At 30.7% G+C, this 27,658-nt stretch overlaps 1 protein-coding gene and 1 long non-coding RNA gene across 3 annotated transcripts; one reads left to right on the top strand and one right to left on the bottom strand.

Annotated features, from left to right (window-relative positions):
- Positions 1-8,570: 8,570 nt before the first annotated feature.
- On the bottom strand, positions 8,571-10,195 carry LOC127287848 (uncharacterized). Its single transcript, XR_007843940.1, has 3 exons — positions 9,916-10,195; positions 9,389-9,563; positions 8,571-8,902 (listed from the first exon to the last, which is right to left on the bottom strand). It is a non-coding gene; the product is annotated as an uncharacterized LOC127287848 (long non-coding RNA).
- Positions 10,196-10,513: 318 nt separating this feature from the next.
- Positions 10,514-27,646, top strand: LOC127287850 (hemicentin-1). Of its 2 annotated transcripts, none has more exons than XM_051314971.1 (11): positions 10,514-10,693; positions 11,496-11,631; positions 14,909-15,117; positions 21,928-22,197; positions 22,542-22,650; positions 22,865-23,051; positions 23,531-23,669; positions 24,449-24,636; positions 24,738-24,871; positions 25,028-25,253; positions 27,295-27,646. In XM_051314971.1, the coding sequence occupies exons 1-11, from the start codon at positions 10,519-10,521 to the stop codon at positions 27,400-27,402; spliced, it is 1,881 nt and encodes a 626-aa protein (XP_051170928.1). In that variant the 5' UTR covers positions 10,514-10,518; the 3' UTR covers positions 27,403-27,646. The 2 variants fall into 2 exon arrangements, with proteins under 2 accessions (XP_051170928.1, XP_051170929.1); XM_051314972.1 differs by having other exon boundaries at positions 25,709-27,646.
- Positions 27,647-27,658: the final 12 nt, after the last annotated feature.

The raw sequence follows: 27,658 nt of genomic DNA, 5'->3' as shown, positions 1-27,658 counted from the left end.
ATGAGAGGGGAGGAAAACACTTTTTTTCAAATTTCTGAACTGTGGGCGAACTATGGGCCAAGTATGGCGGAGTATCGGAGGCGAGAATATCACTTTTCTCAAACTTTTCTGAACTATGGGCAAACTATGGGCCAAGTATGGCAAACTATAGGAGGGGAGGAAAACACTTTTTTCTAAATTTTTGAACTATGGGCCAAGTATGGCGGAGTATGGGAGGCGAGAAAAACACTTTTTTCAAACTTTTTGAACTATGGGCAAACTATGGGCCAAGTATGGCAGAGTATGGGAGGCGAGAAAGACAAGTTTTTCAAAATTTTTGAAGTATGGGCGAACTATGGGCCAAGTATGGCAAACTATGGGAGGCGAGAAAGCTCGTTTTTCAAAATTTTGGGACTATGGGCGAACTATGGGCCAAGTATGGCAAAGTATAGGAGGGGAGGAAAACACTTTTTTCAATTTCTGAACTGTGGGCGAACTATGGGCCAAATATGGCGGAGTATGGGCAGCGAGAAATAAACTTTTTTCAAAATTTTTGAACCATGGGCGAACTATGGGTCAAGTATGGCGGAGTATGGGAGGCGAGAAAAACACTTTTTTCAAAATTTTTGGACTATGGGCGAACTATGGGCCAAGTATGGCAAAGTATGGGAGGGGAGGAAAACACTTTTTTCAATTTCTGAACTGTGGGCGAACTATGGGCCAAGTATGGCAAAGTATTGGAGCCGAGGAAAACACTATTTTCCAATTTTTTGAACTATGGGCGAAGTGTGGGCCAAATATGGCGGAGTATGGGCAGCGAGAAATACACTTTTTTCAAAATTTTTGAACTATGGGCGAAGTGTGGGCCAAGTATGGCGGAGTATCGGAGGCGAGAATATCACTTTTCGCAAACTTTTCTGAACTATGGGCAAACTATGGGCCAAGTATGGCAAACTATGGGAGGGGAGGAAAACACATTTTTCTAAATTTTTGAACTATGGGCCAAGTATGGCGGAGTATTGGAGGGGAGAAAAACACTTTTCTCAAAATTCTTGAACTATGGGCGAACTATGGGCCAAGTATGGCGGAGTATGGGAGGCGAGAAAAACACTTTTTTCAAACTTTTTGAACTATGGGCGAACTATGGGTCAAGTATGGCGGAGTATGGGAGGCGAGAAAAACACTTTTTTAAAAAAAAATGTTTGAAATGTGGGCGAACTATGGGCCAAGTATAGCAAACTATGGGAAGCGGGAAAAACACTTTTTTCAAAATTTTTGAAGTATGGGCGAACTATGGGCCAAGTATGGCAAAGTATGGGAGGGGAGGAAAACACTTTTTTCCAAATTTCTGAACTGTGGGCGAAATATGGGCCAAGTATGGCGGAGTATCGGAGGCGAGAATATCACTTTTCTCAAACTTTTCTGAACTATGGGCAAACTATGAGCCAAGTATGGCAAACTATAGGAGGGGAGGAAAACACTTTTTTCTAAATTTTTGAACTATGGGCCAAGTATGGCGGAGTATTGGAGGGGAGAAAAACACTTTTCTCAAAATTCTTTAACTATGGGCGAACTATGGGCCAAGTATGGCGGAGTATGGGAGGCGGGAAAAACACTTTTTTCAAACTTTTTGAACTATGGGCGAACTATGGGCCAAGTATGGCGGAGTATGGGAGGCGAGAAAAACACTTTTTTCAAACTTTTTGAACTATGGGCGAACTATGGGCCAAGTATGGCGGAGTATGGGCAGCGAGAAATAAACTTTTTTCAAAATTTTTGAACTATGGGCGAACTATGGGCTAAGTATGGCGGTGTATGGGAGGAGAGAAATACACTTTTCTAAAAATTTTTGAATTATGGGCGAACTATGTGCCAAGTATGGCGAACTATGGGAGGCGAGAAAGACACGTTTTTCAAAATTTTTGGACTATGGGCGAACTATGGGCCAAGTATGGCGGAGTATGGGCAGCGAGAAATAAACTTTTTTCAAAATTTTTGAACTATGGGCGAACTATGGGCCAAGTATGGCGGAGTATGGGCAGCGAGAAATAAACTTTTTTCAAAATTTTTGAACTATGGGCGAACTATGGGCCAAGTATGGCGGAGTATGGGCAGCGAGAAATAAACTTTTTTCAAAATTTTTGAACTATGGGCGAACTATGGGCCAAGTATGGCGGAGTATGGGAGGCGAGAAAAACACTTTTTTCAAACTTTTTGAACTATGGGCGAACTATGGCCCAAGTATGGCAGAGTATGGGAGGCGAGAAATACACTTTTTTCAAACTTTTTGAACTATGGGCGAACTATGGGCCAAGTATGGCAAAGTATGGGAGGCGAGAAAGACACGTTTTTCAAAATTTTTGGACTATTGGCGAACTATGGGCCATGAATGGCAAAGTATGGGAGGCGAAGAAAACACTTTTTTCCAAATTTTTGAAATATGGGCGAACTATGGGCCAAGTATGGCAAACTATGGGAGGGGAGGAAAACACTTTTTTTCAAATTTTTGAACTATGGTCGAAGTGTGGGCCAAATATGGCGGAGTATGGGCAGCGAGAAATACACTTTTTTCAAAATTTTTGAACTATGGGCGAACTATGGGTCAAGTATGGCGGAGTATGGGAGGCGAGAAAAACACTTTTTTAAAAAAAATGTTTGAAATATGGGCGAACTATGGGCCAAGTATAGCAAACTATGGGAAGCGGGAAAAACACTTTTTTCAAAATTTTTGAACTATGGGCGAACAATGGGCCAAGTATGGCAAAGTATGAGAGGGGAGGAAAACACTTTTTTTCAAATTTCTGAACTGTGGGCGAACTATGGGCCAAGTATGGCGGAGTATCGGAGGCGAGAATATCACTTTTCTCAAACTTTTCTGAACTATGGGCAAACTATGGGCCAAGTATGGCAAACTATAGGAGGGGAGGAAAACACTTTTTTCTAAATTTTTGAACTATGGGCCAAGTATGGCGGAGTATTGGAGGGGAGAAAAACACTTTTCTCAAAATTCTTGAACTATGGGCGAACTATGGGCCAAGTATGGCGGAGTATGGGAGGCGGGAAAAACACTTTTTTCAAACTTTTTGAACTATGGGCGAACTATGGGCCAAGTATGGCGGAGTATGGGAGGCGAGAAAAACACTTTTTTCAAACTTTTTGAACTATGGGCAAACTATGGGCCAAGTATGGCAGAGTATGGGAGGCGAGAAAGACAAGTTTTTCAAAATTTTTGAAGTATGGGCGAACTATGGGCCAAGTATGGCAAACTATGGGAGGCGAGAAAGCTCGTTTTTCAAAATTTTGGGACTATGGGCGAACTATGGGCCAAGTATGGCAAAGTATAGGAGGGGAGGAAAACACTTTTTTCAATTTCTGAACTGTGGGCGAACTATGGGCCAAATATGGCGGAGTATGGGCAGCGAGAAATAAACTTTTTTCAAAATTTTTGAACCATGGGCGAACTATGGGTCAAGTATGGCGGAGTATGGGAGGCGAGAAAAACACTTTTTTCAAAATTTTTGGACTATGGGCGAACTATGGGCCAAGTATGGCAAAGTATGGGAGGGGAGGAAAACACTTTTTTCAATTTCTGAACTGTGGGCGAACTATGGGCCAAGTATGGCAAAGTATTGGAGCCGAGGAAAACACTATTTTCCAATTTTTTGAACTATGGGCGAAGTGTGGGCCAAATATGGCGGAGTATGGGCAGCGAGAAATACACTTTTTTCAAAATTTTTGAACTATGGGCGAAGTGTGGGCCAAGTATGGCGGAGTATCGGAGGCGAGAATATCACTTTTCGCAAACTTTTCTGAACTATGGGCAAACTATGGGCCAAGTATGGCAAACTATGGGAGGGGAGGAAAACACATTTTTCTAAATTTTTGAACTATGGGCCAAGTATGGCGGAGTATTGGAGGGGAGAAAAACACTTTTCTCAAAATTCTTGAACTATGGGCGAACTATGGGCCAAGTATGGCGGAGTATGGGAGGCGAGAAAAACACTTTTTTCAAACTTTTTGAACTATGGGCGAACTATGGGTCAAGTATGGCGGAGTATGGGAGGCGAGAAAAACACTTTTTTAAAAAAAAATGTTTGAAATATGGGCGAACTATGGGCCAAGTATAGCAAACTATGGGAAGCGGGAAAAACACTTTTTTCAAAATTTTTGAAGTATGGGCGAACTATGGGCCAAGTATGGCAAAGTATGGGAGGGGAGGAAAACACTTTTTTCCAAATTTCTGAACTGTGGGCGAAATATGGGCCAAGTATGGCGGAGTATCGGAGGCGAGAATATCACTTTTCTCAAACTTTTCTGAACTATGGGCAAACTATGAGCCAAGTATGGCAAACTATAGGAGGGGAGGAAAACACTTTTTTCTAAATTTTTGAACTATGGGCCAAGTATGGCGGAGTATTGGAGGGGAGAAAAACACTTTTCTCAAAATTCTTTAACTATGGGCGAACTATGGGCCAAGTATGGCGGAGTATGGGAGGCGGGAAAAACACTTTTTTCAAACTTTTTGAACTATGGGCGAACTATGGGCCAAGTATGGCGGAGTATGGGAGGCGAGAAAAACACTTTTTTCAAACTTTTTGAACTATGGGCGAACTATGGGCCAAGTATGGCAAACTATGGGAGGCGAGAAAGCTCGTTTTTCAAAATTTTTGGACTATGGGCGAACTATGGGCCAAGTATGGCAAAGTATGGGAGGGGAGGAAAACACTTTTTTCAATTTCTGAACTGTGGGCGAACTATGTGCCAAATATGGCGGAGTATGGGCAGCGAGAAATAAACTTTTTTCAAAATTTTTGAACCATGGGCGAACTATGGGTCAAGTATGGCAGAGTATGGGAGGAGAGAAAAACACTTTTTTCAAACTTTTTGAACTATGGGCTAACTATGGACCAAGTATGGCAAAGGATGGGAGGGGAGGAAAACACTTTTTTCTAAATTTTTGAACTATGGGCAAATTATGGGCCAAGTATGGCAAAGTATGGGAGGGCAGGAAAACACTTTTTTCCAAATTTCTGAACTATGTGGCGAAGTGTGGGCCAAGTATGGTGGAGTATGAGAGGCGAGGAAAATACTTTTTTCTAAATTTTTGAACTATGGGCTAACTATGGACCAAGTATGGCAAAGGATGGGATGGGAGGAAAACACTTTTTGCTAAATTTTTGAACTATGGGCGAACTATGGACCAAGCATGGCGGAGTATTGGAGGCGAGAAAATGGCTTTTCTCAAACTTTTGTGAACTATGGGCAAACTATGGGCCAAGTATGGCAAAGTATGGGAGGGGAGGAAAACACTTTTGTCTAAATTTTTGAACTATGGGCGAACTATGGGCCAAGTATGGTAAAGTATGGGAGGGGAGGAAAACACTTTTTTCCATTTTTTTGAACTATGGGCGAACTATGGGCCAGGTATGGCGGAGTATGGGAGGCGAGAAAAACACGTTTTTCAAAATTTTTGGACTATAGGCGAACTATGGGCCAAGTATGGCGGAGTACGGGAAGCGAGAAATACACTTTTTTCCAATTTTTTGAAGTATTGGCGAACTATGGGCCAAGTATGGCAAACTATGGGAGGCGAGAAAAACACTTATTTCAAACTTTTTGAACTATGGGCGAAGTGTGGCCCAAATATGGCGGAGTATGGGCAGCGAGAAATAAACTTTTTTCAAAATTTTTGAACCATGGGCGAACTATGGGTCAAGTATGGCAGAGTATGGGAGGAGAGAAAAAGACTTTTTTCAAACTTTTTGAACTATGGGCGAACTATGGGCCAAGTATGGCAGAGTGTGGGAGGCGAGAAAGACACGTTTTTCAAAATTTTTGGGCTATGGGCGAACTATGTGCCAAGTATGGCGGAGTATGGGAAGCGAGAAATACACTTTTTTTAAAATTTTTGAAGTATGGGCGAACTATGGGCCAAGTATTGGCAAACTATGGGAGGCGAGAAAAACACTTATTTCAAAATTTTTGAACTATGGGCGAAGTGTGGGCCAAATATGGCGGAGTATGGGCAGCGAGAAATAAACTTTTTTCAAAATTTTTGAACCATGGGCGAACTATGGGTCAAGTATGGCAGAGTATGGGAGGCGAGAAAATCACTTTTCTCAAACTTTTGTAAACTATGGGCAATCTATGGGCCAAGTATGGCAAACTATGGGATGGGAGGAAAACACTTTTTTATAAATTTTTGAACTATGGGCTAACTATGGGCCAAGTATGGCGGAGTATTGGAGGCGAGAAAAACAATTTTCTCAAAATTTTTGAACTATGGGCGAACAATGGGTCAAGTATGGCGGAGTATGGGAGGCGAGAAAAACACGTTTTTCAAAATTTTTGGACTATAGGCGAACTATGGGCCAAGTATGGCGGAGTATGGGAAGCGAGAAATACACTTTTTTCCAATTTTTTGAAGTATGGGCGAACTATGGGCCAAGTATTGGCAAACTATGGGAGGCGAGAAAAACACTTATTTCAAACTTTTTGAACTATGGGCGAAGTGTGGGCCAAATATGGCGGAGTATGGGCAGCGAGAAATAAACTTTTTTCAAAATTTTTGAACCATGGGCGAACTATGGGTCAAGTAGGGCAGAGTATGGGAGGCGTGAAAATCACTTTTCTCAAGCTTTTGTAAACTATGGGCAATCTATGGGCAAAGTATGGCAAACTATGGGATGGGAGGATAACACTTTTTTCTAAATTTTTGAACTATGGGCGAACTATGGGCCAAGCATGGCGGAGTATTGGAGGCGAGAAAAACACTTTTCTCAAAATTTTTGAACTATGGGCGAACAATGGGCCAAGTATGGCGGTGTATGGGAGGCGAGAAAAACACGTTTTTCAAAATTTTTGGACTATAGGCGAACTATGGGCCAAGTATGGCAAAGTATGGGAGGGGAGGAAAACACTTTTTTCTTTTTTTTTGAACTATGGGCGAACTATGGGTCAAGTATGGCAGAGTATGGGAGGCGAGAAAATCACTTTTCTCAAACTTTTGTAAACTATGGGCAATCTGTAGGCCAAGTATGGCAAACTATGGGATGGGAGGAAAACACTTTTTTCTAAATTTTTGAACTATGGGCGAACTGTGGGCCAAGCATGGCGGAGTATTGGAGGCGAGAAAAACACTTTTCTCAAAATTTTTGAACTATGGGCGAACAATGGGCCAAGTATGGCAAAGTATGGGAGGGGAGGAAAACACTTTTGTCTAAATTTTTGAACTATGGGCGAACTATGGGCCAAGTATGGCGGAGTATTGGAGGCGAGAAAAACACGTTTTTCAAAATTTTTGGACTATAGGCGAACTATGGGCCAAGTATGGCAAAGTATGGGAGGGGAGGAAAACACTTTTTTCCAATTTTTTGAACTATGGGCGAACTATGGGCCAAGTATGGCGGAGTATGGGAGGCGAGAAAAACACGTTTTTCAAAATTTTTGGACTATGGGCGAACTATGGGCCAAGTATGGCGGAGTATGGGAGGCGAGAAAAATACTTTTCTCAAAATTTTTTAACTATGGGCGAACTATGGGCCAAGTATGGCGGAGTATAGGAGGCGAGAAAAACACTTTTCTCAAAATTTTTGAACTGTGGGCGAACTATGGGCCAAGTATGGCGGAGTATGGGAGGCGAGAAAAACACTTTTCTCAAAATTTTTGAACTATGGACCAAGTATGGCAAAGTATGGGAGGGGAGGAAAACACTTTTTTCAAAATTTTTGGACTATGGTCGAACTATGGGCCATGTATGGCAAAGTATTGGAGGCGAAAAAAACACTTTGTTCAAAATTTTTGAACTATCTGCGAACTTGTTTTTCCCCTTGATCTTATTGACCTTTAGGTCAAAAGTGATATAAAATTTGATAAAAAATTTAATGTTATGTTCGTCTCTAACTATAGGTAAAAAATTACCTTAAATTTCTAAATCTACTTACCTGGATAGATTTATAGAAAAGTGCTCTTTGAAATTTTCATGTGAATTCTTATTGGCAATTGTCGAAAGGTTATTGAAAAGAGAAATTTCAATATAATTATGTAAAAAACAAATACTTTTTACAAAAAAAGGAAAAAACTTCTAATGAAAATCGAAATTCTAACGGAATTTCTAATTAGCACGTTCCATTGAATCTTTCCACTTGTGATAATAATGATAATTATCAAAAAATTTCTTTTTATAGCTTACGTTCAGTGAAAGAAGAAAGGGGATGTAAGTTTCACGAGGGAGGAGTGGACAACCGTCATTAATAACCTCATACAAACGTTGCGCCACCCCAAAATTAAGAAAAATTCATTATATTTTTTTCAAATTAATTAAATTAAAGAAATTAAAATTTATTAAAATTAATTGTTATTATTAATTATTGTTACTATTCATTATAACTTCAATAAAAAATCAATATAATTATTAGAGGCACGAGACATTTTTTATTTAATCGTCATTATAAATTGAAACCAGATTAATTTTGTTAATCAAATTTTTATTAAAAATAATTAACATTTTTCTAACTTAAAAAAATATATTATCAATATATTAATATTTTCTTTAATGAAAGGAAATTTATTTGTAACATTATTTTTGTTTAGTATTTTCTTGTGTTTAATTTCGTTTATTGTTCTTTTTTTATTTATTTCTGAAATTAACTTCTTTAAATCTATTAATGTTTATTAAATTTTTTTCATATTTTATATATTAAGCCAAATTAATTTTCTATCCAACAATTTTCAATTAAACAAATATTTTTCTTCTTCAAAATCTTGTCTTGTTACCATTAACACCGAAATGCTTCGTATCAAATTCTTCGACCAAATTCTTTAAGTGAGTCAATTTTCCATGCAAATAATCGTGTCTCGTGTTACGTTGCTTGAAGACCGGATCGTTATTCATATTGTAATCTTTAAAAATTTTTATTTTTATCTGAAATGTAAAAAATTTTGTAATATACTTTTTGAGAATTAAAATTCAATTGGGAGAAACAAAATTCATAAATCTGTAATAATTTACAAAGAAATCTACAATTTTTCATTGTCTTTTAAATTAGTTTTGAAACGAAGGTAAATCTGTTAACTTTAAATAATTCCCGAAGTTTGAATTTTTTTCATCTTTTTTAAGAATCCAATACCGTTAAAAATCGAAAAAAATCAAGAAAATTTATATAAAATGTTTTTGTGCATCAAACACAAATTTTACGTTTTTTTCTGCTTGTAAGTTCTTATAAATTATAAGTAAGCTCTAAAAGATGAATTAGAAATTGAGTGATTTTACAAAAATTATTTCCATGAATTATCAAATTTTACTAATAAATATCCGACAAGGACTCTGGGGGAAATATAAATTGGCTCAAACAAAATATAAAAAATATTTTACTTTATCTATTTAGCAAAAAATATTTCAAACAATTACCTTGAGTTCTTGAAAATTCCCCTGAGCTTTCACTATATTATATTGCTGCTGCCACTTATAATATCGACTTTTACTGTTAACGTATTTTTATAATTGTTTATATTCCGGACAAAGATTGTTGAATTCCTCTTTATAATGTCTCCTCTGTTCGTAGTTGCTGTCTTTCGTATAATAACTAAAAATTCAAAACACAAAATTGTCGTTATAAATCTGATTTCCGTAAATCGACGAGTAAAAACCGAAGAAAAAATAAAATGAGAGGAAAAAGAAATCTTAAAATCGAAAAGAAAAAAGCCTGTTTTTAACAAAATTGTCTAAATCACAGTTTTACTGTAAAAGACAAATAATTAAAAATTAGTGATAAAAAATAATTATTTCAGTATGTAAACAAAGTTCCACATTTAATTGACGGGGAAAATACTGAAATCATAAGAGAATTATTGGTTTTATTTTCCAAATATAAAAACATCATTTGTGTTATTGTTTACATTTTTCTAACCTACATGTTGTTTGAAAGTGTTACTCACCTGCAATTGATTGCATAATCCTTTTATCAATCACTTTAACATTTAATTCCCGAACACATTTAATTATTTTAACACTCGGAATTATTTCTAAAACATTGAAGAATTTACAAAAGCCGCTATCGAAAAAACCAACCGATCAAAACAAACTTTTCTAGTGATGACCATTGATGACACCTGATCATTTGGCAGATCTGTCGGCAAAGAGTACGAAAATACAAGACTAACCGCAAATATTCATTTTCTAGCAGCAACTTCAAGTGGAAGGCATTTGTACGTTTTACTGTACAAGTAAATGAATGGTCAGACAAGTGAGGCAAGCAATGAATATAATCAAGAAATGCAATACAAAGCTAATTTATAATTTCAAAAATGAGTTGTTTGTAGAAAATGTTATTTTATATAAAGAATATATTTTTACTTTATTATAAAACATAATATATTATTTTTTTAAAGTTATTTTTAATTTTTAAATCTTTTTCTCAAAGTAATTTATATTACTTCATATCTATTTTTAAATAGTGAATAATTTTTTTCGAATCTTTTTTTTTTTTGAAAAATCGAAAAATGTAAAATTTATTTTCGTAATTGTTTCAGCCAATTGGAATGCACTTGAAGAAATACGAATGGGTGGGCTCGCCTGACGTTGGCGATTGCTCACTGTTGGTGAGATCAGCAACTTTAGAATTTGATGATGGTTTATGGCAATGCCAGGTCACGGCCAGTGATTTCACTGCACAAGATGCTTTAGCATCTGAACCAGCGAGGCTCGTTGTACGAGGTAAAACTTCCTGAATTTTTATTTTCTAAAATTTTTTTTAAAAATTCGATATTTATTATAAATATAATTATTATTTTAATTATTAACTTTTTATATTACTGTTTAAATAATTTAACTCTTGATCTTAGTAACCTAATATAATTTTTTGAGACATCTTATTTTATATATAAAATAAAATTTTTGTGAAAAACAAAAATCAAATCATAAAAATGAAGAATAATAATAACAAAGGTAGAATTTTGTTATTCAAGAATTTTTGTCTATCTGGCAAATATACTTTGGCTTATCTACTCATGAAGTTGGGGGGATCTTATTCATAACCATAATCCTGAAAAATTCAATTTCAAGTTTGGTTAGTTTCCAAATAGCGAGTAATAAGAGGAAATTTAAAATGTTCTCATTTATCTTTAACGATGACACTTAAAGGAAATTGACATTTAATGTTATCAAACGTTTCTTAATTATTGTCAATTTTAGTTATTGTTTTATTTTTTATTAAAATATAAAACTTGTAATTTTAAGTAAACTAAATTTTTAATTTTAAAAATTCAAAAAAAAATTCAGATGTTTATTAAATGAATTGTAAAGCAATATTGTATTTTTTTTTACGGAGAGAATATTTTTTTTTTTTTTTTTTTTTTCAAAGTGTTGAAATTATACATATATGGAAAATGGGTTTTTCGAGTGGGGTATGAGTAAAAGGGGATCGATATAAATGTTCTGCGTCAACAAATATCACGCGTAAACCGAAGAGCAGAAACGAGAGCTTACGAATTAATCTTTGCTAATTGTCTCATTCCAGTGAGCCCTCAGCGACCACAGATAGAGTACGCCGATAAACTAATTCTACCGGGTAGCAACGTGACAGCCCGTGCAGGTGAGACCGCCACGCTCAAGTGCACTGCACGCTATGGGAATCCTTCGCCTCTAATTAAATGGTTCGTATATAAAAGTTGCATATATATGTTGATTTTCAAAAACATTTAATAACAAATAATTTAACATTATTCTCCCCTCTCAATTTTTTATAGACAAAAATTTATTATTTTTCTCCCAGTGAAATTTTCCCGAAAAAAAAATTTAATTAAACCTAAAAATTACAGAATAAAGCGAATTTCAATTTATTATATTGTAATTTTTTTTTAAACTTACATAACTTTTTTTTTAGTTTTTAATTCAAATGGATATAAAAAAAATTTTTTTTTTTTTTTTGTTTGAAATCATAAAATGCATTTTATGAATGTTTTATATATGCTTCACTATAGGTACTGATGTAAAGTAAAAAAAAAATCCTTTTGCTAAAATAAGAGAGTTTGTCGTTGGCACGGCATTTTATATTCTATGAATAACCATGATTCATCTGAGATCTTTCAAACATATATGGAGAGAAAAAAAAAGTTTTTTCCCTGAAAAAAAAGGAAAAAGCATATCTACCATATATTGATGCAATTTAAACAAAAAGCAAGAGATTTTCGATTAAAAACCAAAATTTTTTTCTTTTTATTAATATATATTTTTACATTGAACTTTAAAAAATATTCTTTGAATCGCATTAATATGAAAATTTTAATTATAATGTTTGAATATAAAAAAGGAGTAAAATTAGTTTTCCGCAGTGGGAAAACACTTTTTGATCTTTTCCATCTGAATATACATATTTGTTTGTAAGGCAAAATTTTCTCATATGTTAAATTATTTTTCTTGCTGTGCTTAATACTAATAGTTTTTTCTATATAAATCCAAAAAGATATTATATATTAGTAGGGACTATAATATTTTTACTTTTGTCAAAAGGAAAATCTTTTTGAAGTATTAAAACCATTTTTGTGGAATTTTTAATTATAGTGTAGATAATTTATCAAACTGAGAAAAGTTAAAAGAAAAAATTTTTTTCGAAATATATATGTAGAAAGTGAGAGGGATTAACTCCGAAGAGCAGAAATAATTAATTGGAAGCTGTAGGCGAGAAATTACGAAATCAGTTTAATATTATCTTGTTCGGTTCTAAAGCCAAAACACCAGCTGAAATGGCAAACTTGAAATTATCTTGAAGCCTTTAAAGACACATAACATGAAACCACTGAAGCCACACACAGTTACAAATTCCTTCGTGAGAAGCATCTCCTTCCTCCTACAAACCATCTTTACTGGGAATTACCTTGACTAACTTACAGTATAATTTTACACATACACACACACGTGGATGTGTATTAGAGAAACATGTTAGTATAATTACTCAACAGTTTCTATACCTATAAAATGGTTTTCTATTCACCAAAGATAAATTTAACTTTTAAACATTTTAAAATTTATTTTATTATTGAAAAAAAAACAATGAGGTTGAATATATAAAAAATGAATTTTCTATAAATTATCAAAACGAGAAATATATTTAAAAATAAATGTAATAATTTACAAATAAATGTTTGTTTTTTATTTTAAATGAAAAATTCTTGGAAAATTAATTTTATAAAAAAATTACCAAGTCTAGTATTAAATTTTCTTGAAATTTTCATGAGAATTAAGTGCGAGAGACGAAAATTTCTTTTTAAATGCCTCGTTTCCTTAGACCCAAAGATCAAATGGATAAACTGAATACTACTGTGTGTGTGTATATACATATATAAGAAAAGGTAACCTGAACTCGAAATCGTTGGACTTCATGAAAGGAAATAAGAAAAAAAGAAAGAAAGGAAGAAAAGCCGTGGGAAGGAAACCAAGTAAAGCTAAAAAGCGTAAAATAAAAGGAAAAAAAAAGAAAAACCCCCTACCCCTCAAGCAGAAAAGGAAGAAAACAGAAAACACAAAGCCAGTAATGCTTTCGGGAATACTTTAGCACAAGGACTTAGAAGTCGTTGCTATAACAAGCTAAGCACTTACATTCTACCGAAATAAGATTGTTTTCAAACCATAGTCGCTTGGGTTTAAAGCAGATTAAATCCGATTACAAAAAAATGTTAATTAAAAACATTATTTGTTTTTCAAAGCAAAGTAAAATAATACAATATATAAAAATAAAATACATTCACGCATAGAATTTCAACTGTTTAAATTCTATATATACTCTCTGTAAAGTATTTTGAAAAGAATTTTGAATTTTCATTTAATTAGTTTACTAAAACTTTTGAAAATGCAAATTAATTCTACATTTGGAATAATCAAAATTTTTTGTGAAAAGAATTTTTAAACTAACTTTTGAAAACGTAATTAAATATACTGCTTTTAGAGAACGTTTAAAAAACAAATTTTTATTTGAATTAAATAAACTGTATTTGAACCAATAATTTCTGTATTTGAAAAAAAATACTATTTAATTGATTCAAATAATTATTTAATACAATTAAATATTTATTTGATAATTTACACTGCAAAAAGAAGTATCTTATAAGATACATTAGAAGCAAGTTACCAAAAGTATCTTCCTATCCATCTTATATCTTAAGAAACTAATGCATTTTTAGTTGTTTTAGATAACTTAGAAGCAAGTTATAAAAAACATCTTAAAAAGGCGACCAAAACATCTTAAAATAAGATACTTCTTTTTGCAATGTAGTTATTTTTAACTAAACCGATTATTTGAATCAAGTAAATTTCGAGTCTACTATTTTTAATAGTTTTTACTAGACAATAGTTAAAACAGAAAGAAAACTAAGTTAATTGAAATGTAAAACATTGTAAATATACTACGTCAACAGTTAAATATTTACCAGGGATTTTAAAATGCCGTAATTGAATATCGTTTTCAGGAGTACAAGTAAATTTATAATCAGACAATTAGTGTTAAATGAAAATAAAAAAAAAAAAAGAAATTTTTATTAAACAGAAAATAAATTATCAAAGAAAATGATTTTTTTTTGTTAATCAAAAAAAAAACATGTTTCTATGACAAACTCATTTTTATTATTATAATAATATAATAATAATTTTATTATAATCAGACAATTAGTGTTAAATGACAATAAAAAAAAGAAATTTTTATTAAACAGAAAATAAATTATCAAAGAAAATGATTTTTTTTGTTAATCAAAAAAAACATGTTTCTATGACAAACTCATTTTTATCCATAAGGCAATTATAGATCATTGAATTCCATTATACAAAGTAAAGAGATATTTGAATTTTGAAAACCGCTACAATTGGAAATTGAATTCTCATATATGGAATTGTTAATATATGATGTGCTCTATTGGTAAATGCAAATTTGAATGCTCGCAGGTATTTGGGTGAGAAGGAGCAGAGACCAAGTTCTCCTCAGGTCAATTCAACAGAGAGTGATAATCCCCGCACTTGGGCTACATACAGTGTTTGCAAGATTTTGGCTGAACGATCACGTTACGGACAACCAATACGCTGTGTCGCCATACATCCGGCATATACAAATCCAAGCATGTCGTCCAGTTCGGAGGTGCGATTTGACGTTCGATGTGAGTATCCTATATACTGACCCTTTCTCACCCATCCCCTCCCCCCTTTTGCACTAATTACGCACATTGCAATATAGCTTGAATTCCAGTATATAAGCAAAGCTGGAATGCTTGTGTCCTAACTAACTTAAAGGGATTATATGCCCCCTGTGAAATTAACTGCCTCTAATTTACAGTGAAACACTAATATAAGCATAGGGCCATTAATAACAATTGTGATAATAATAATAATAATTATAATAATCTCTATTTATTATTTATGAAAACATTTTGCCGAGTTGTTGAAAGTAATTTTTAACTGAAATTACTTGATTTGAATTTATTTTATTTTCACTATTATATTGAAACTATTTTTACTAATTAAACTTGATACAAGTTTGGATTGTCTGACTGAAAACGTATTATACTACTGTGATAAAAATTTAAGGATTTTTATACAAGCCATTGGACATTTACTACTAACATTACGTTTATAGCAATTTAAAAAATTATGTCTGACTAAACTTGTATTTTACTACTTAAGTTAAATACAAAATCAAGTCAAACTCTAAACTGATTTTTACTAATTTGACTGTAATTCAAATTAGTTAAAAAAATTTACATATTCAAATTTGTTGAGTAAGGTGTTTGTCTGACTAAAACTCACTTTTACTACTAAGATTTAAATTTGAAGAATTTTCTATATTTTAACTTTACATACGCCGATCATTACGAATATATAAATTTAATATTATTTTTGTCTTATTAAAACTGACTTTTACTACTCAGACTAAAATTACTTGAATCTAAAAGATACTAAAAAATATATAATATAAATAAGTAAATCAAATAAATTAAAAAAGTAACAAAATAAATGTAATTAATTAAATTCTTAATTGATTGTCTAACTGAAATTGTGTATACTAGTATGACAAAAATACAAGTTTAATATATTCTGTCTGACTATAATTGTATTTTACTACTTAGACTGAAATTGAAAAAGTACAAAAAATATTTTATCCTATTGTAACTAATTGAGCTACTGTTACTATAATTATTTTGCATTTTAATATGTATGACTAAAATTAAAAATAATTGTATTTCAAACTGTTTGTCTGACTAAAATGATATTTTACTACTTAAATTTAAAAATTTACAGAAGTAAAAATATTTTTTAATTAAAAACAACTTTTGATACTGTCACTACAAATTAATTAAATTTTTTAAAGTTTGTCTGACTAAAACTAAAAACAATTGAATTTCAAGTGGTTTGTCTGATTAAAAAAGTGCAATACTACTTAAATTTAAAAAATTACAGGGGTAGTAAAAATGTTGTTTGATAAAAAATAACTTTTCCTACTGTCACTGTAAATAATTAAATTTAAAAAATTAATAACAATAATTAATAATAATAATAATAATAATAATAATTAATAATAATTATTAATAATTAATAATAATTAATAATTAAATTTTTTTAATTTAATTTTTTATTTTTTATTTAATTTAATTTTTTTTTAAATTTATTTAATTTTAGTCAGTGTGTCTGACTAAAATTGTGTTTTACTATTGAAACTGAAATTTCAAATATTTAATATTTTGGACTGATAAATACTGACTATTACTACTGGCATTAAGAATATATCAAATTAATACACTATCTGTCTGACTAAAATTGTATTTTCTACTTGGAACGAAATTGCAATGATGTCTGACCAATACTGACTTTTACTACTGTGACTATAATTATTTGAATTTTTAAGCATTTTGTCCGACTTAAACTGTCTTTTACTACTTTTTATTTATTTATAAACGGCATTGAAAAAATCAGAATAATAATAAAATGAAAAAGTTCAAAATGTCTGACAATAACTTATTGTTACTACTTAAAACGAAATAATGAGAAAAGAACCTGTTTCTTATAATCTTAATTTTGAAATTTGAAGAAATCTTTGACATTCAAAGTAAAGAGTGAATAAAACTAATTTCCCTGCGACAAAGAATAAGACAAGAAAAGTCAGAAAGGGTTTTTTTTCTATATATATGTATGCTTGAAAAATGCATAAAGAGTGGAAATATTCATGAGAACTAATTTTTGTACAACTGAAAAAGCTTTTCGTCGCTTTTGTATGAACAATTCGCTATATATATACTTTTCAAGTATATGCAATATACTTTATTTGACATTCTCTTTTTATCTTTCTTGGCACAATAGCACACATTCTATACTATTTCTCCTTTATCACTGTAACCTTCTAATAAGGGTACTTTTTACTTTCATTTGTCCGTTTTACTATTTTGCCTGACATACGAGAAAATAAATAAAAGAAAAAAAAATTAGAGAAAATTTCTTCTCTTCTTATATAATATATTTGCGACACTTTTTTCTCTCTCTCTCAAAAAAAATAGCGAAACAATTAATCTTTCTCTTAAAGTATTTCTCATTTAATTAGATAAATTCTATAATTAATTTCCCATTTCAATTGTTCACGTTTCTAATTAAAACTTGTATGCGAATATACATATATATATACAGACGTTAATTATAGCGTTTAATATACACTTTTAACCTAATTTACCAAATTTTTTCAATTTCTAATTTTTAAATAATAATTATAGAACCATTTTGAAATGATTTTATCCAGATTACAAAATGCGTTTTCCTATATATATATATATATATATATATATATATATATATATATATATATATATATATATAATTCTATATTAATAGAATTTGATTTCAATGTATTTTCCATTATTGTTGAAATGTATATATAAAGCTTGCGGATTATTCTCATGGTTGATTAATTATTAATTTTGTATATATTTGATGAAGCATTTCCTATGAAACACCTAATTATTATATTATGAATTGTGTAACTTATTTAATTTTTAAATTATTATTAGAGAAAAAAAAATGAAAAAAAAATTTAATTTTTAAACGTAATTTACAATATCAATTTAATTTTCACAATTTTTAAATAAACGATTGTCTAAACATTGTTAGTTGAATTTATATCAAATCAATGTCAATGGTGAACTCGATGAATGCTAATCCTTGCGGTGAAATAGTTTGAAGATTAATTAATTCTATTATAACATGAATAACTGAAATGTTCTCTCTCTCTCTCTCTCTCTCTTTCTCTTTTTCTCTTTCTACTAAGAGGATTTTCTCCTTTTCTTCTTTCACTTCTCAATTAAACTGAATTCATTAATTTAATTTAATCTAAAGTTTCATTAACTTAGAAATTTAGCCAAAATTAGAGTCTTTATTTATTCAGGACTTTATATTAGTTTAAATTAACAAAAAAATGAAAAATTAGATAAATTATTTGATAATTAATTTCGAAGTAAATCTGAAAATTTTAAATTAAAATTAAAAATTATTTTAAAATATTATGCTTGATTGGCAGGAAATAAATTAAATTTATTACAGTTATTAATTTAAATGTTAGAATTCTAGTAAATATTTCAATATTTAATTACATTTATTATAAGATTAAAAGATTGTATTTGTGTAATTAATATATATATTTATTCATGTAATTATATTATACAGTTTTGTTTTTAATTAACAAATCTAATCAAAAGCACGCGTATTGGAAAATAATATAACTTTAGACGCGCGCGCGCGCGTATTATATGGGTGGAAAGTTTATCATCAAAGGCTTTCGCGGAGTCAGAAAATGAAAACTATACATTCTCTGTATATAGTTGGAAACTCGCCTCTGAAAACAAACAGAACCATTTATTTTCTTTGAACGTGGTCCTGACATTCTCTAGGCGGTGTAACGAGACGCAAAGCGTAAATACTCTACCAGTATCGATTACGGGTATTAAACGCGAACGTAAATTGAAAATCTGTGTTGCCTCGAGCCTCGATAGTTAACAAATTCTAAAAGAAGTCAAATGGACTTCGCGCAAAGCATAAAGATTATATCCCAACAGAGAAAAGTTTCAAAAACAATGTGAAGGGAAATCAATTTTTTCTTTATCAAAAAAAAAAATAACTGATAAATAAATATTCAATAAATGTTCATTCAATAATAATGAAAATATATTTCGCGGTTATTTGAAAATTTATTCTTTTTGTATTTTTAATTTAACAAAAAAATTTAATTTTTGTTTATTACAAATTTTTTATATAAAAATATTTTATATAAATTTTCTTTTTAAAAATCAGAGAATATATAATTTTGGCTTCGTTCCAAATTCAGAAATTATTGTTAATAGGTCAGAATTTTCAGTGTTTTAATTATAATTAATTACAATGTATAACATTGAAAATAAGTAATAATAATTATTTTTTAATTGATTTAAAAATATAAATATAGAACAAATATTCTATATAGTTTATATATTGAAGAAAAATTTAATTGTTTTGCATTGCCTTTGAAGTTTTTTGATTCTTTGTCGTATAATTTATTTTCCATCGTTATATAATGAAAGAAGAAGCGATAAAAGCTTTTGTAACGATTAACGTTCTTTTATTATTAAAATATGCCTTCTGCATCAACAGTATAGCTTTTGTCAAGTTTTACGCTTCTCTTTTCATTCTCTTTTGATAACTTTCTAAAAGTTTTACACAAAACTTACATTTTAAATTTTAACCTAAGCAAATAAAAATATAATTTAATAATTAGATTTAAAAAACTAAAGTGATTGTAATAAATAATGGAAATAAAAATTAAAACTCAAAAATTACAAAGTAATTATATTAGAAAAATAATAACAGTTAATAAAAAAAATAATTATATTTAGAATTTTTTTAGAAAAAAAAGTAAATAAGAAAAAATTCTGCACTTTAAATTCCAACTCATGTCTGACCATAACGTACCATTATCACTGAATCATCAAATATTCATAGATATTTGTGTGGTTACCATAAAAATTCAGAAATCCCAGATTTTTCTCCTCTTCTGTCGAATTGGGTCGTTGGCGAATTTTTTATTGCATCGAAGCTATCAAATTTTTAAATTCGAAATATAGAAAAGATATTCGAAGGGATTTCTAAAATGGAATGAGAATGATAAAAAAAAAAAGAAAGAAAAATTATGAATCAAATTATTAAATTCTCTTAAAAAATTTTTAACATCTATGAACACATTATAAAAATATAAAAATAAATATACAAAATTGTATGAAATTTCACATCAAATCAAATATGAGAATTAATGTGATAAGAATTTTGAATTTAGAACTCTAAATAATATATATGACCCCATTAAGCCTAATTCCCAAATGGAGAGAAAATTGTGAAATATTTAAATGAGACGTAAAATATCATTTATGTAACTCTCATGTGAGTATGAATCTGGAAACAAATATAAAGTCATAATGCATATATATATATACATATAGGTGGCTTTTACCCCCATGAGGTTGAGTGAATTCGTAACATCGGCAAACTGTCGCTTCACGCACATGACTTGCATTCCCGTTGGGAATAAAAACTCTCGGCGCAACTCGGTCGTACACCAATTAATTTCTTTCGTCGAATCGAGCGATACGCTGCTAGCGAAAGAGGATCGTTTTGAGGAGGGAAAAATGGAGGGGAGGGGGGGACGAATAGAGGTAAATGTGGAAGATGAAAAAGTCGGTGGAAAGCTGAATCAAATCATGATTTCCACTTGCCCGAATAGTTCGCGCAGGCTATTCATTTCACGTAACAATGATTTCAAAATATACGCGCGAACGAACACCCACTGACCCATTCACAAATTTCATACTGAATTCTCTATTAACTGAATCTATCGTATGCGATCATTGACCAAAGTGACTGGCACTGAGAATCTAGATATTTGAATAAACACATTTTTTTCCCCCTTTTTTTGGAATTTTTTTTCTATATGACAAAAATTTAAAATTCAAAATAGGAACAATTTTCTCAGAATGAAGAGAAATATTCTATAATTATTTTATTAAAATTTTTAATTAAAAATTATTTAATTAAAATGAGAAAATTATTTAATTAATATAATTACAAATTATTTCAGCGATTATTAAAAAAGAATTCTAATTCTTTACATTTAAAAAATATGATATGCCAAAAAGGGGAAATATTTCGCTTTTCTTTAACTGTTTAATGGAGCGGAAACAGGGGGAAAAAATATCATCATCAGATGAAGTGAAGAATTGGAAGCTTATAATTCAATTGCCGATAATTTATATTTTCTTTAAAGCGCTTTCATTTCAATGGCTCTTGACTTTATCTTAAAAGATTGACGGCGATTTACACAAAAAACAATTCTCTACAGACTTTGTTAAATTTTCAAATCTGATAGTAAAAAAAAAAATTAAATAACTGATTTCTATTAAATAGTTAACTTTTATAATTTCAATAAATTGAAAATGTCATTTACAATTAGAGAAATATTAGGTGCTAAAATAATTAATTTTCTTGAAAAAAAAAGTTTAATCAACTAACGAAATCAGTAATGAAACTAATTATATATACGTATAATAATTGAATTTCTATTTTCAAAGTTCATCGATAAGATCTTTTTTTTCATCCAGCTTTCATAGACTGGAAAGTTTCAAACTAAACCTCTTTGGCTTCTTCAACTTTGGCATTAAAAAAGTTTTTTCTCAACTCAAATTGCAGATGCACGCACAGCCTTGAATATTTATTTTCTTTGGAAAACTTTTAAAAAAATTTTATTTAATTTTTATCGTTCAACGAATAAAACTTGAATATTATGTGCTCATAGTTTGTTATTTTCATTTTTGAAACATATAGAATTATAGAGGAGAAATTTATATATAAATATATTGTTCCGATTAAATTTAATAAAAATAAAGTTAATATTTTTCATTTTGTGACAGACGCTCCGGAAACTCGTTTGGAAGGAGTTCCATTTGGTCAACTGGAAGAGGGTCGAGACCAATTGGAAATCAGGTGTTTGGCTGATGCCAATCCACCTGCTTCAATACTTTGGAAACGTACGAAAGGGCAAACTTTACCGGAAGTCGCTGGCATTGGTGAGGCTCTTTCCTTTTCTCCAATTTATCGAGATCACGCCGCTGTTTACATTTGCGAGGCGTCCAACACTGAAGGCGAAAGCAGTCCAGTCTCAGTTCAAATATCCGTCAACTGTAAGAACAATTTTCAATTTTACAAAATGTTAAATATTTATTTCAAATTTTGCTTTTAATTTTTAAATAAAAAATTACTATTTTATTGTTTTTTAATTTTCAAAATCGATATGTAATTGACGAAAGAAAATTTGCAGTAAAATAATTTGATGGCGAAAGATATTTTCATTTAACGAAATTGAGATACATTGGTCGTATGTTGTGAAAGCGGGAATTTTCCGATGAAGCTTTCAATCAATAGTAGAGCATTTGATTGATTGCTAACACACTGATTCTTGTAATCAAGTAAAGAGCATCCCATGATTTGCACCAGGAATAAAGCAATCATTTTCATTTTCCTGCAGACTCACCAAGAATCAGTTCAGTTGGTCCTGACAAACGAAAAACAGCTCTACTTTACTCGGCAGCTTCTTTTGAATGTCATGCTGATGCCATGCCACCTGCGGAATACAGGTAAATGATTAAAACAATTTTAATTACATTTTGAATTTATTTTCATTTTTATTAGTTTAATTTAATTTATGAAAATTAATTTTGATTCAATTTAATTTTTGCTAAATTCATTGAATTGAATTGAATTTTAATTATTGAAGATAAAAATTAAAATTAAAAAAAAAAATTAAAAGGTTTTTTTTGGAAAATATTACTTTAAATAATACACATTCAGGTGGGAACAAATATTTTCCGATGGTCGCTTGCCTGTGGCGTGTGGAACTGGTCATCGTTTGGTTTTAACGAACGTCACCTACGATCAACAGGGTGAATACATTTGTTTAGCCGCCAATAAGATAAACGGAAATGTCAGAGAAGTCCAAAGTGATTCTGTTTCACTGCAGGTCGTTGGCGCTCCAAAGGTAAAACTTTTTCCTTTTATTTAAACACTCTCTGAGTATATAAAACGGGAAAATACTTCATCCAAAAAAAAAAAATTATAATTTTCTTTCTGAAAAGAAAAAAGAAATCATAAATTGTTCATTTAATAAATTGAAATGCAAAAAAAAAATTAATTTAAAAAAAAGAAACATTTTTCAAAATTGATTGCACAAAATTCCAATTTAATTTCAGAGAATTTTTGTCATAAAAAGAGGGAGAAAAATGAAATAACTAGAATTGGAGTATTGTCCAGTTATTTGTCAGAGCGAGATTTAAATTATAACCCCCTTTCATACGTTACAATGCAGGAAAATTGAAAGTCATCATGAATACATTCCCCAGTTGTGTAGTCGGGAGCGAGTTTGAAATTAGAGCGTAAAATGTAAAAGCAACCTGAAACTCTGACGCTGACATTGAATCGGTAAATCAGTTTAACGCAATATTAGTTTCGTGTTTGTAGGTGATGAAACCAGCGAGTCAGGAGAAGTTCCTTGTGTCGACGACAGAAGGTAGTCCAGCACGTTTGGAAATCACACTTTGTTCTAATCCCAGACCACGTCTCGTCGCCTGGGAATGGGGTAGCACCCGCCTTCACGCTGGTTAGAGCTCAATCCAGTATTCCAGTTTGGTTTAAATTTCCATTTTAGTACGTTTGAATAACCATTGGCCCTTCGTTTTTTTTTTTTTTTGTTTTGTTTTTTCTTCACTTTTAGTTTCGTATTTTTCTTTCTTATTCCTTTACGGGTTTCGTTGACAAAAAAATGTCTCCAAAACAACCTGAAAGCAAAAAAGATGATTCAAATTTTGTTTAAAAAAGAGGTACTAAAAAAACTAAATTATTTATGTCCATTTATTATTTAAATTGATTTTCAAATGAAATTCTATAAAAAGAGAATTTATACATTTTACCAGCACCTTGAAAATTGTTCTAAGTTTTAAAAATTTTTTCACGATTGTTATCTTTAATCCTCTTGAACTAAAAATTTTCTCCATCCATATATATATATATATATATACATATAAACTAACAATGTTTGAGAGAACATTTCAATGACGAGGACTTTGCTCCACTTACTTTTTCATTCTTATATAGCACACAAGTCAGAAAGAATATTTAAAGTTTGAAAAACTTTTAAAGATCACAGACCATTCAAGAACGTAAATTCAATTTGCAAAGCAGAGAATATATCTTCTTTTTTTTTCTCTTCATTATATTATATCTGACAAATCTTCAACCTTTGACTTGAAACTTATAAAAAATTTCAAAAAAAATAGTTGGATGAAGAAAATTGACGAAAAAAAATGGGAATTTTTTAAAGATTTTTTTTTTATTCCTTCTATAAAAGAGAGTATTAAATTGAAATTGAAATACGTGCAGGTGAAGTTCTAGAACCACGTCATCGGGCCTTTGATCTGAAACCGCTGAATTCAGGCGATTGTTACTTAGCAATTCTAGAATTGAGGACTACCATTAGAGAAGATCAAAGATTATATCATGTGATTGTGGAAAATGATCGAGGAAGTGATCGTCGAGTTTTAATGCTGAGAGTAGATGAACCAGGACAGGTGAATTTTTTTACTTTCTTAATATAATTTCTATTTGTATAAATATTTTATACTAAATGTTGTTTAAAAATTTGAAAACTAATTAAAATACATTTTTTCAGATTCCCCTTGTTATTGGAGCTGTTGCTGGATTCACTGTTCTCTCAATATTGATAATGGGTTTCGTTTGTTTTATACGATCTGATAGATGCTGCGTTCCCAGAAATACTGTTCCCACTATGCAACAAGTTCATTGGTAATTAAAATCTCCACAATAAAAAAAAATCAATTTTTTTTTGTATAAAATACAATTTTTTATATTAGTGTGGAGAATTTTCAATTGATGTTAATTCTGATAAATTTTTTTCTTTTTCATAAAAATTTAATTTAAGTAATGATTTATTTTTTTTAGTACGAAAGCTTCGAATGCAATGATTGAAGATCCAAGATTAACAGTAGAAACAATGGAACGAGCTGCTCAGCAATATGTTTCGGAAAAGAGACAAAATCATATCTTAAAGTCTGTTCCATCTCAATATCATCAAGATATTTATCAACATGATCCACATCATCAGCAGCCTCATTATCAAAGGCATCATCATCATAGTCAATCTCATGGACCTCAATATGCCATCCAGGTCAGATAAAATTTTAATATATATATATATATATATATATTCAGCTTTTGAAATTAAAAAAGTAGGTATTTAATGTTATCATCGAACGATATAGAATGCAGCCTCAAAAATTGAGCTTTTTTTTCTCATCACATTTGCACCCCTGTTATTCTCTCCCCCTTCGCCCCATTCCCCCTCATGCACGATGAATGTCAAGAGCATATCCCTCTTACAGATTCCTTCATTTGAAAACAATGGCTCTTTTCAATATTGTTCTCCTCGACCTTTTTTTTTCTCCACTCGAACTTATCGTTTTCAAATCTCGAATTCACGACAGATTTACCATAAAGAAACGTTTTTAAAATCTAAATAAAAAGCGTAATTATAGTTATTTGAAAGAAATTAATTACAAGTTTGGCATTTCTCTTCTTTTCGACCTCTTTTTTGATTTTGAAAGTCAAGCCTTTTCATTGCAGCCACGCATACCACGGGATTCCAGAGTAAAAGATTGACTTATAAATACTTTGCAACCCATAAGACACTCACCAACGTCTGCATTTCAAGACTCGACAGCCACGTGCATGCTATAAAGTCCAAACGGTTGCAGAGAAAAACGATTAAGATGGATATTGAGAAGACGAACGAATCTTCACTTGAGAAAATTGTTCCTATAATATAAAAAAAAAAACATAGTAGTTTCTCTGCTGGAAAAGAGAGACACTTGATAAATATATACACGATTTATCGCAAGATTTTCCAATTATTGTTTCTTTTTTTTTTTTATTAATTCTTAAAAAAAACATTAAGATATTATTGTTGATAATAAAACATCTTTATCGTCTTTAAGATTCAAAAATCTTTAAGATTTAATTAAGTGCAAGTTGAAAAAAAAGAACAGAGTCAGTGCCTAATTCATATATAATTGACATTTAGTATCAGTTGCATGAATATTTGAAAGTGAACATAGACATCGAGATTTAAAAAAGCATTTCATTGTAGAATCCTACTTATTATAGAGTCAAATAAAATATTGTCTCTTTTTCCATAGAGATAACAAAAATTTAAAAAAAAAACTTATTGGAAAAAAATCCTACAGTAGTGAATCATCTCCGTAACAAATGCATTTTACACTGCTACCTGCAACGCAGTATAGATTTGAAAAACAAATTGCACTCCAGCAGAAACGTAATCTTCGCAGGAATTTTTTTTTTGAAACTGAGATGCAAAAATCTATTTTAATATATTTCTTAATTGTTGTTTATTATGATAAACAAATAAACTTAAAAAAAAAAAGAAAAAAATTTTGATCCACATTTGGTAATTAAAAAAAACCTGCGGAGTCTTACGGAAATTAAAATTTGTAAATAAGGTAATTTCCTTTTCAAAAAAAAATTACGTGTCTGCTGTATTTTTAATTGTAGAACGATTATCCAATTTTGTACATACCTGATTGTCATGAAATTTGTTACGTTTGCACTGCCGTTAAAAAGCACACGAAACCTTCCTCTACACCTTCATAGTTGTCTAAAATGCTCCAAAAGATCTCTCAAAGACATCTGCGAATAAAATAATTAAAGGACATCGAAAGTTAATTAAAGATAACCGAAACTAATTATATCCTCTGAAATAATTAAAATAGTGAACATCAAGTATCAACTAACAAAGAAAAAAAAGCCAGTTTTCTCAAGAAATTTCTTAAAATATCAATTTTTTATCTCAAATATTCTTTCTTGTTCTTTATTTCAAAATTACATTTTAATGTATACTTTTAATTTTAATTTAGACGTGAAAGTCTAATAAAATTAAATATTTCATTCTAAAAATAAAAAATAATAATAAATGATAAACTTTATAAACAAAATTTTGAAAAATTGAATTTTAAATATTTATTCAGGATGTTTTTGAGATGTCATAAGTCCTAGAATGAAAAGAACGTTAGTTTAGATATAATAATAACTATCATGTTAAAAAAAAATTGTGAGAATTATTAGAGAGCAATTTTACTGGAAAAAATTGAATTTCACGTTCAAAACTCTTATTGTTAGTGATAATAATTGTGCAGGGGGAGCAGCTGTTTCTAAAACCTGAACGTTTAGCGACGCTGAAGCCTCATTGCAAGATCGACAAGCCACCACAATATACCACGTTTAAACCAAGCTCACGCGATTGAAGATATCTCTTTTATATTATGGACACAACTATAAAGCAGAGAGCCAATTTCAAGTCAATCTTCCGTTTTTCATTAAGTGACAATCCTGAATAATATTTTATAAAATAAAAAAAAAAAAGTAGATTCAAATATTTAAAAGAAAACACAATTTTATCAAATTTTACCAAAAAGGAACATTCTATTAATTAATATTATTTAACTTTACTTTTAAAAGCACAAAAGTCAAAATTTTCATTTATAAAACGGGAAAAATCAA

Source organism: Leptopilina boulardi, unplaced genomic scaffold (assembly GCF_019393585.1).
Source record: "Leptopilina boulardi isolate dan_hultmark-lab unplaced genomic scaffold, ZJU_Lbou_2.1 LbouV2_376, whole genome shotgun sequence".
Classification (NCBI taxonomy): Eukaryota; Metazoa; Arthropoda; class Insecta; order Hymenoptera; family Figitidae; genus Leptopilina; species Leptopilina boulardi.
The sequence above is the reverse complement of the archived record's forward strand: the minus strand, read 5'-3'. Positions and strand labels throughout refer to the sequence as shown.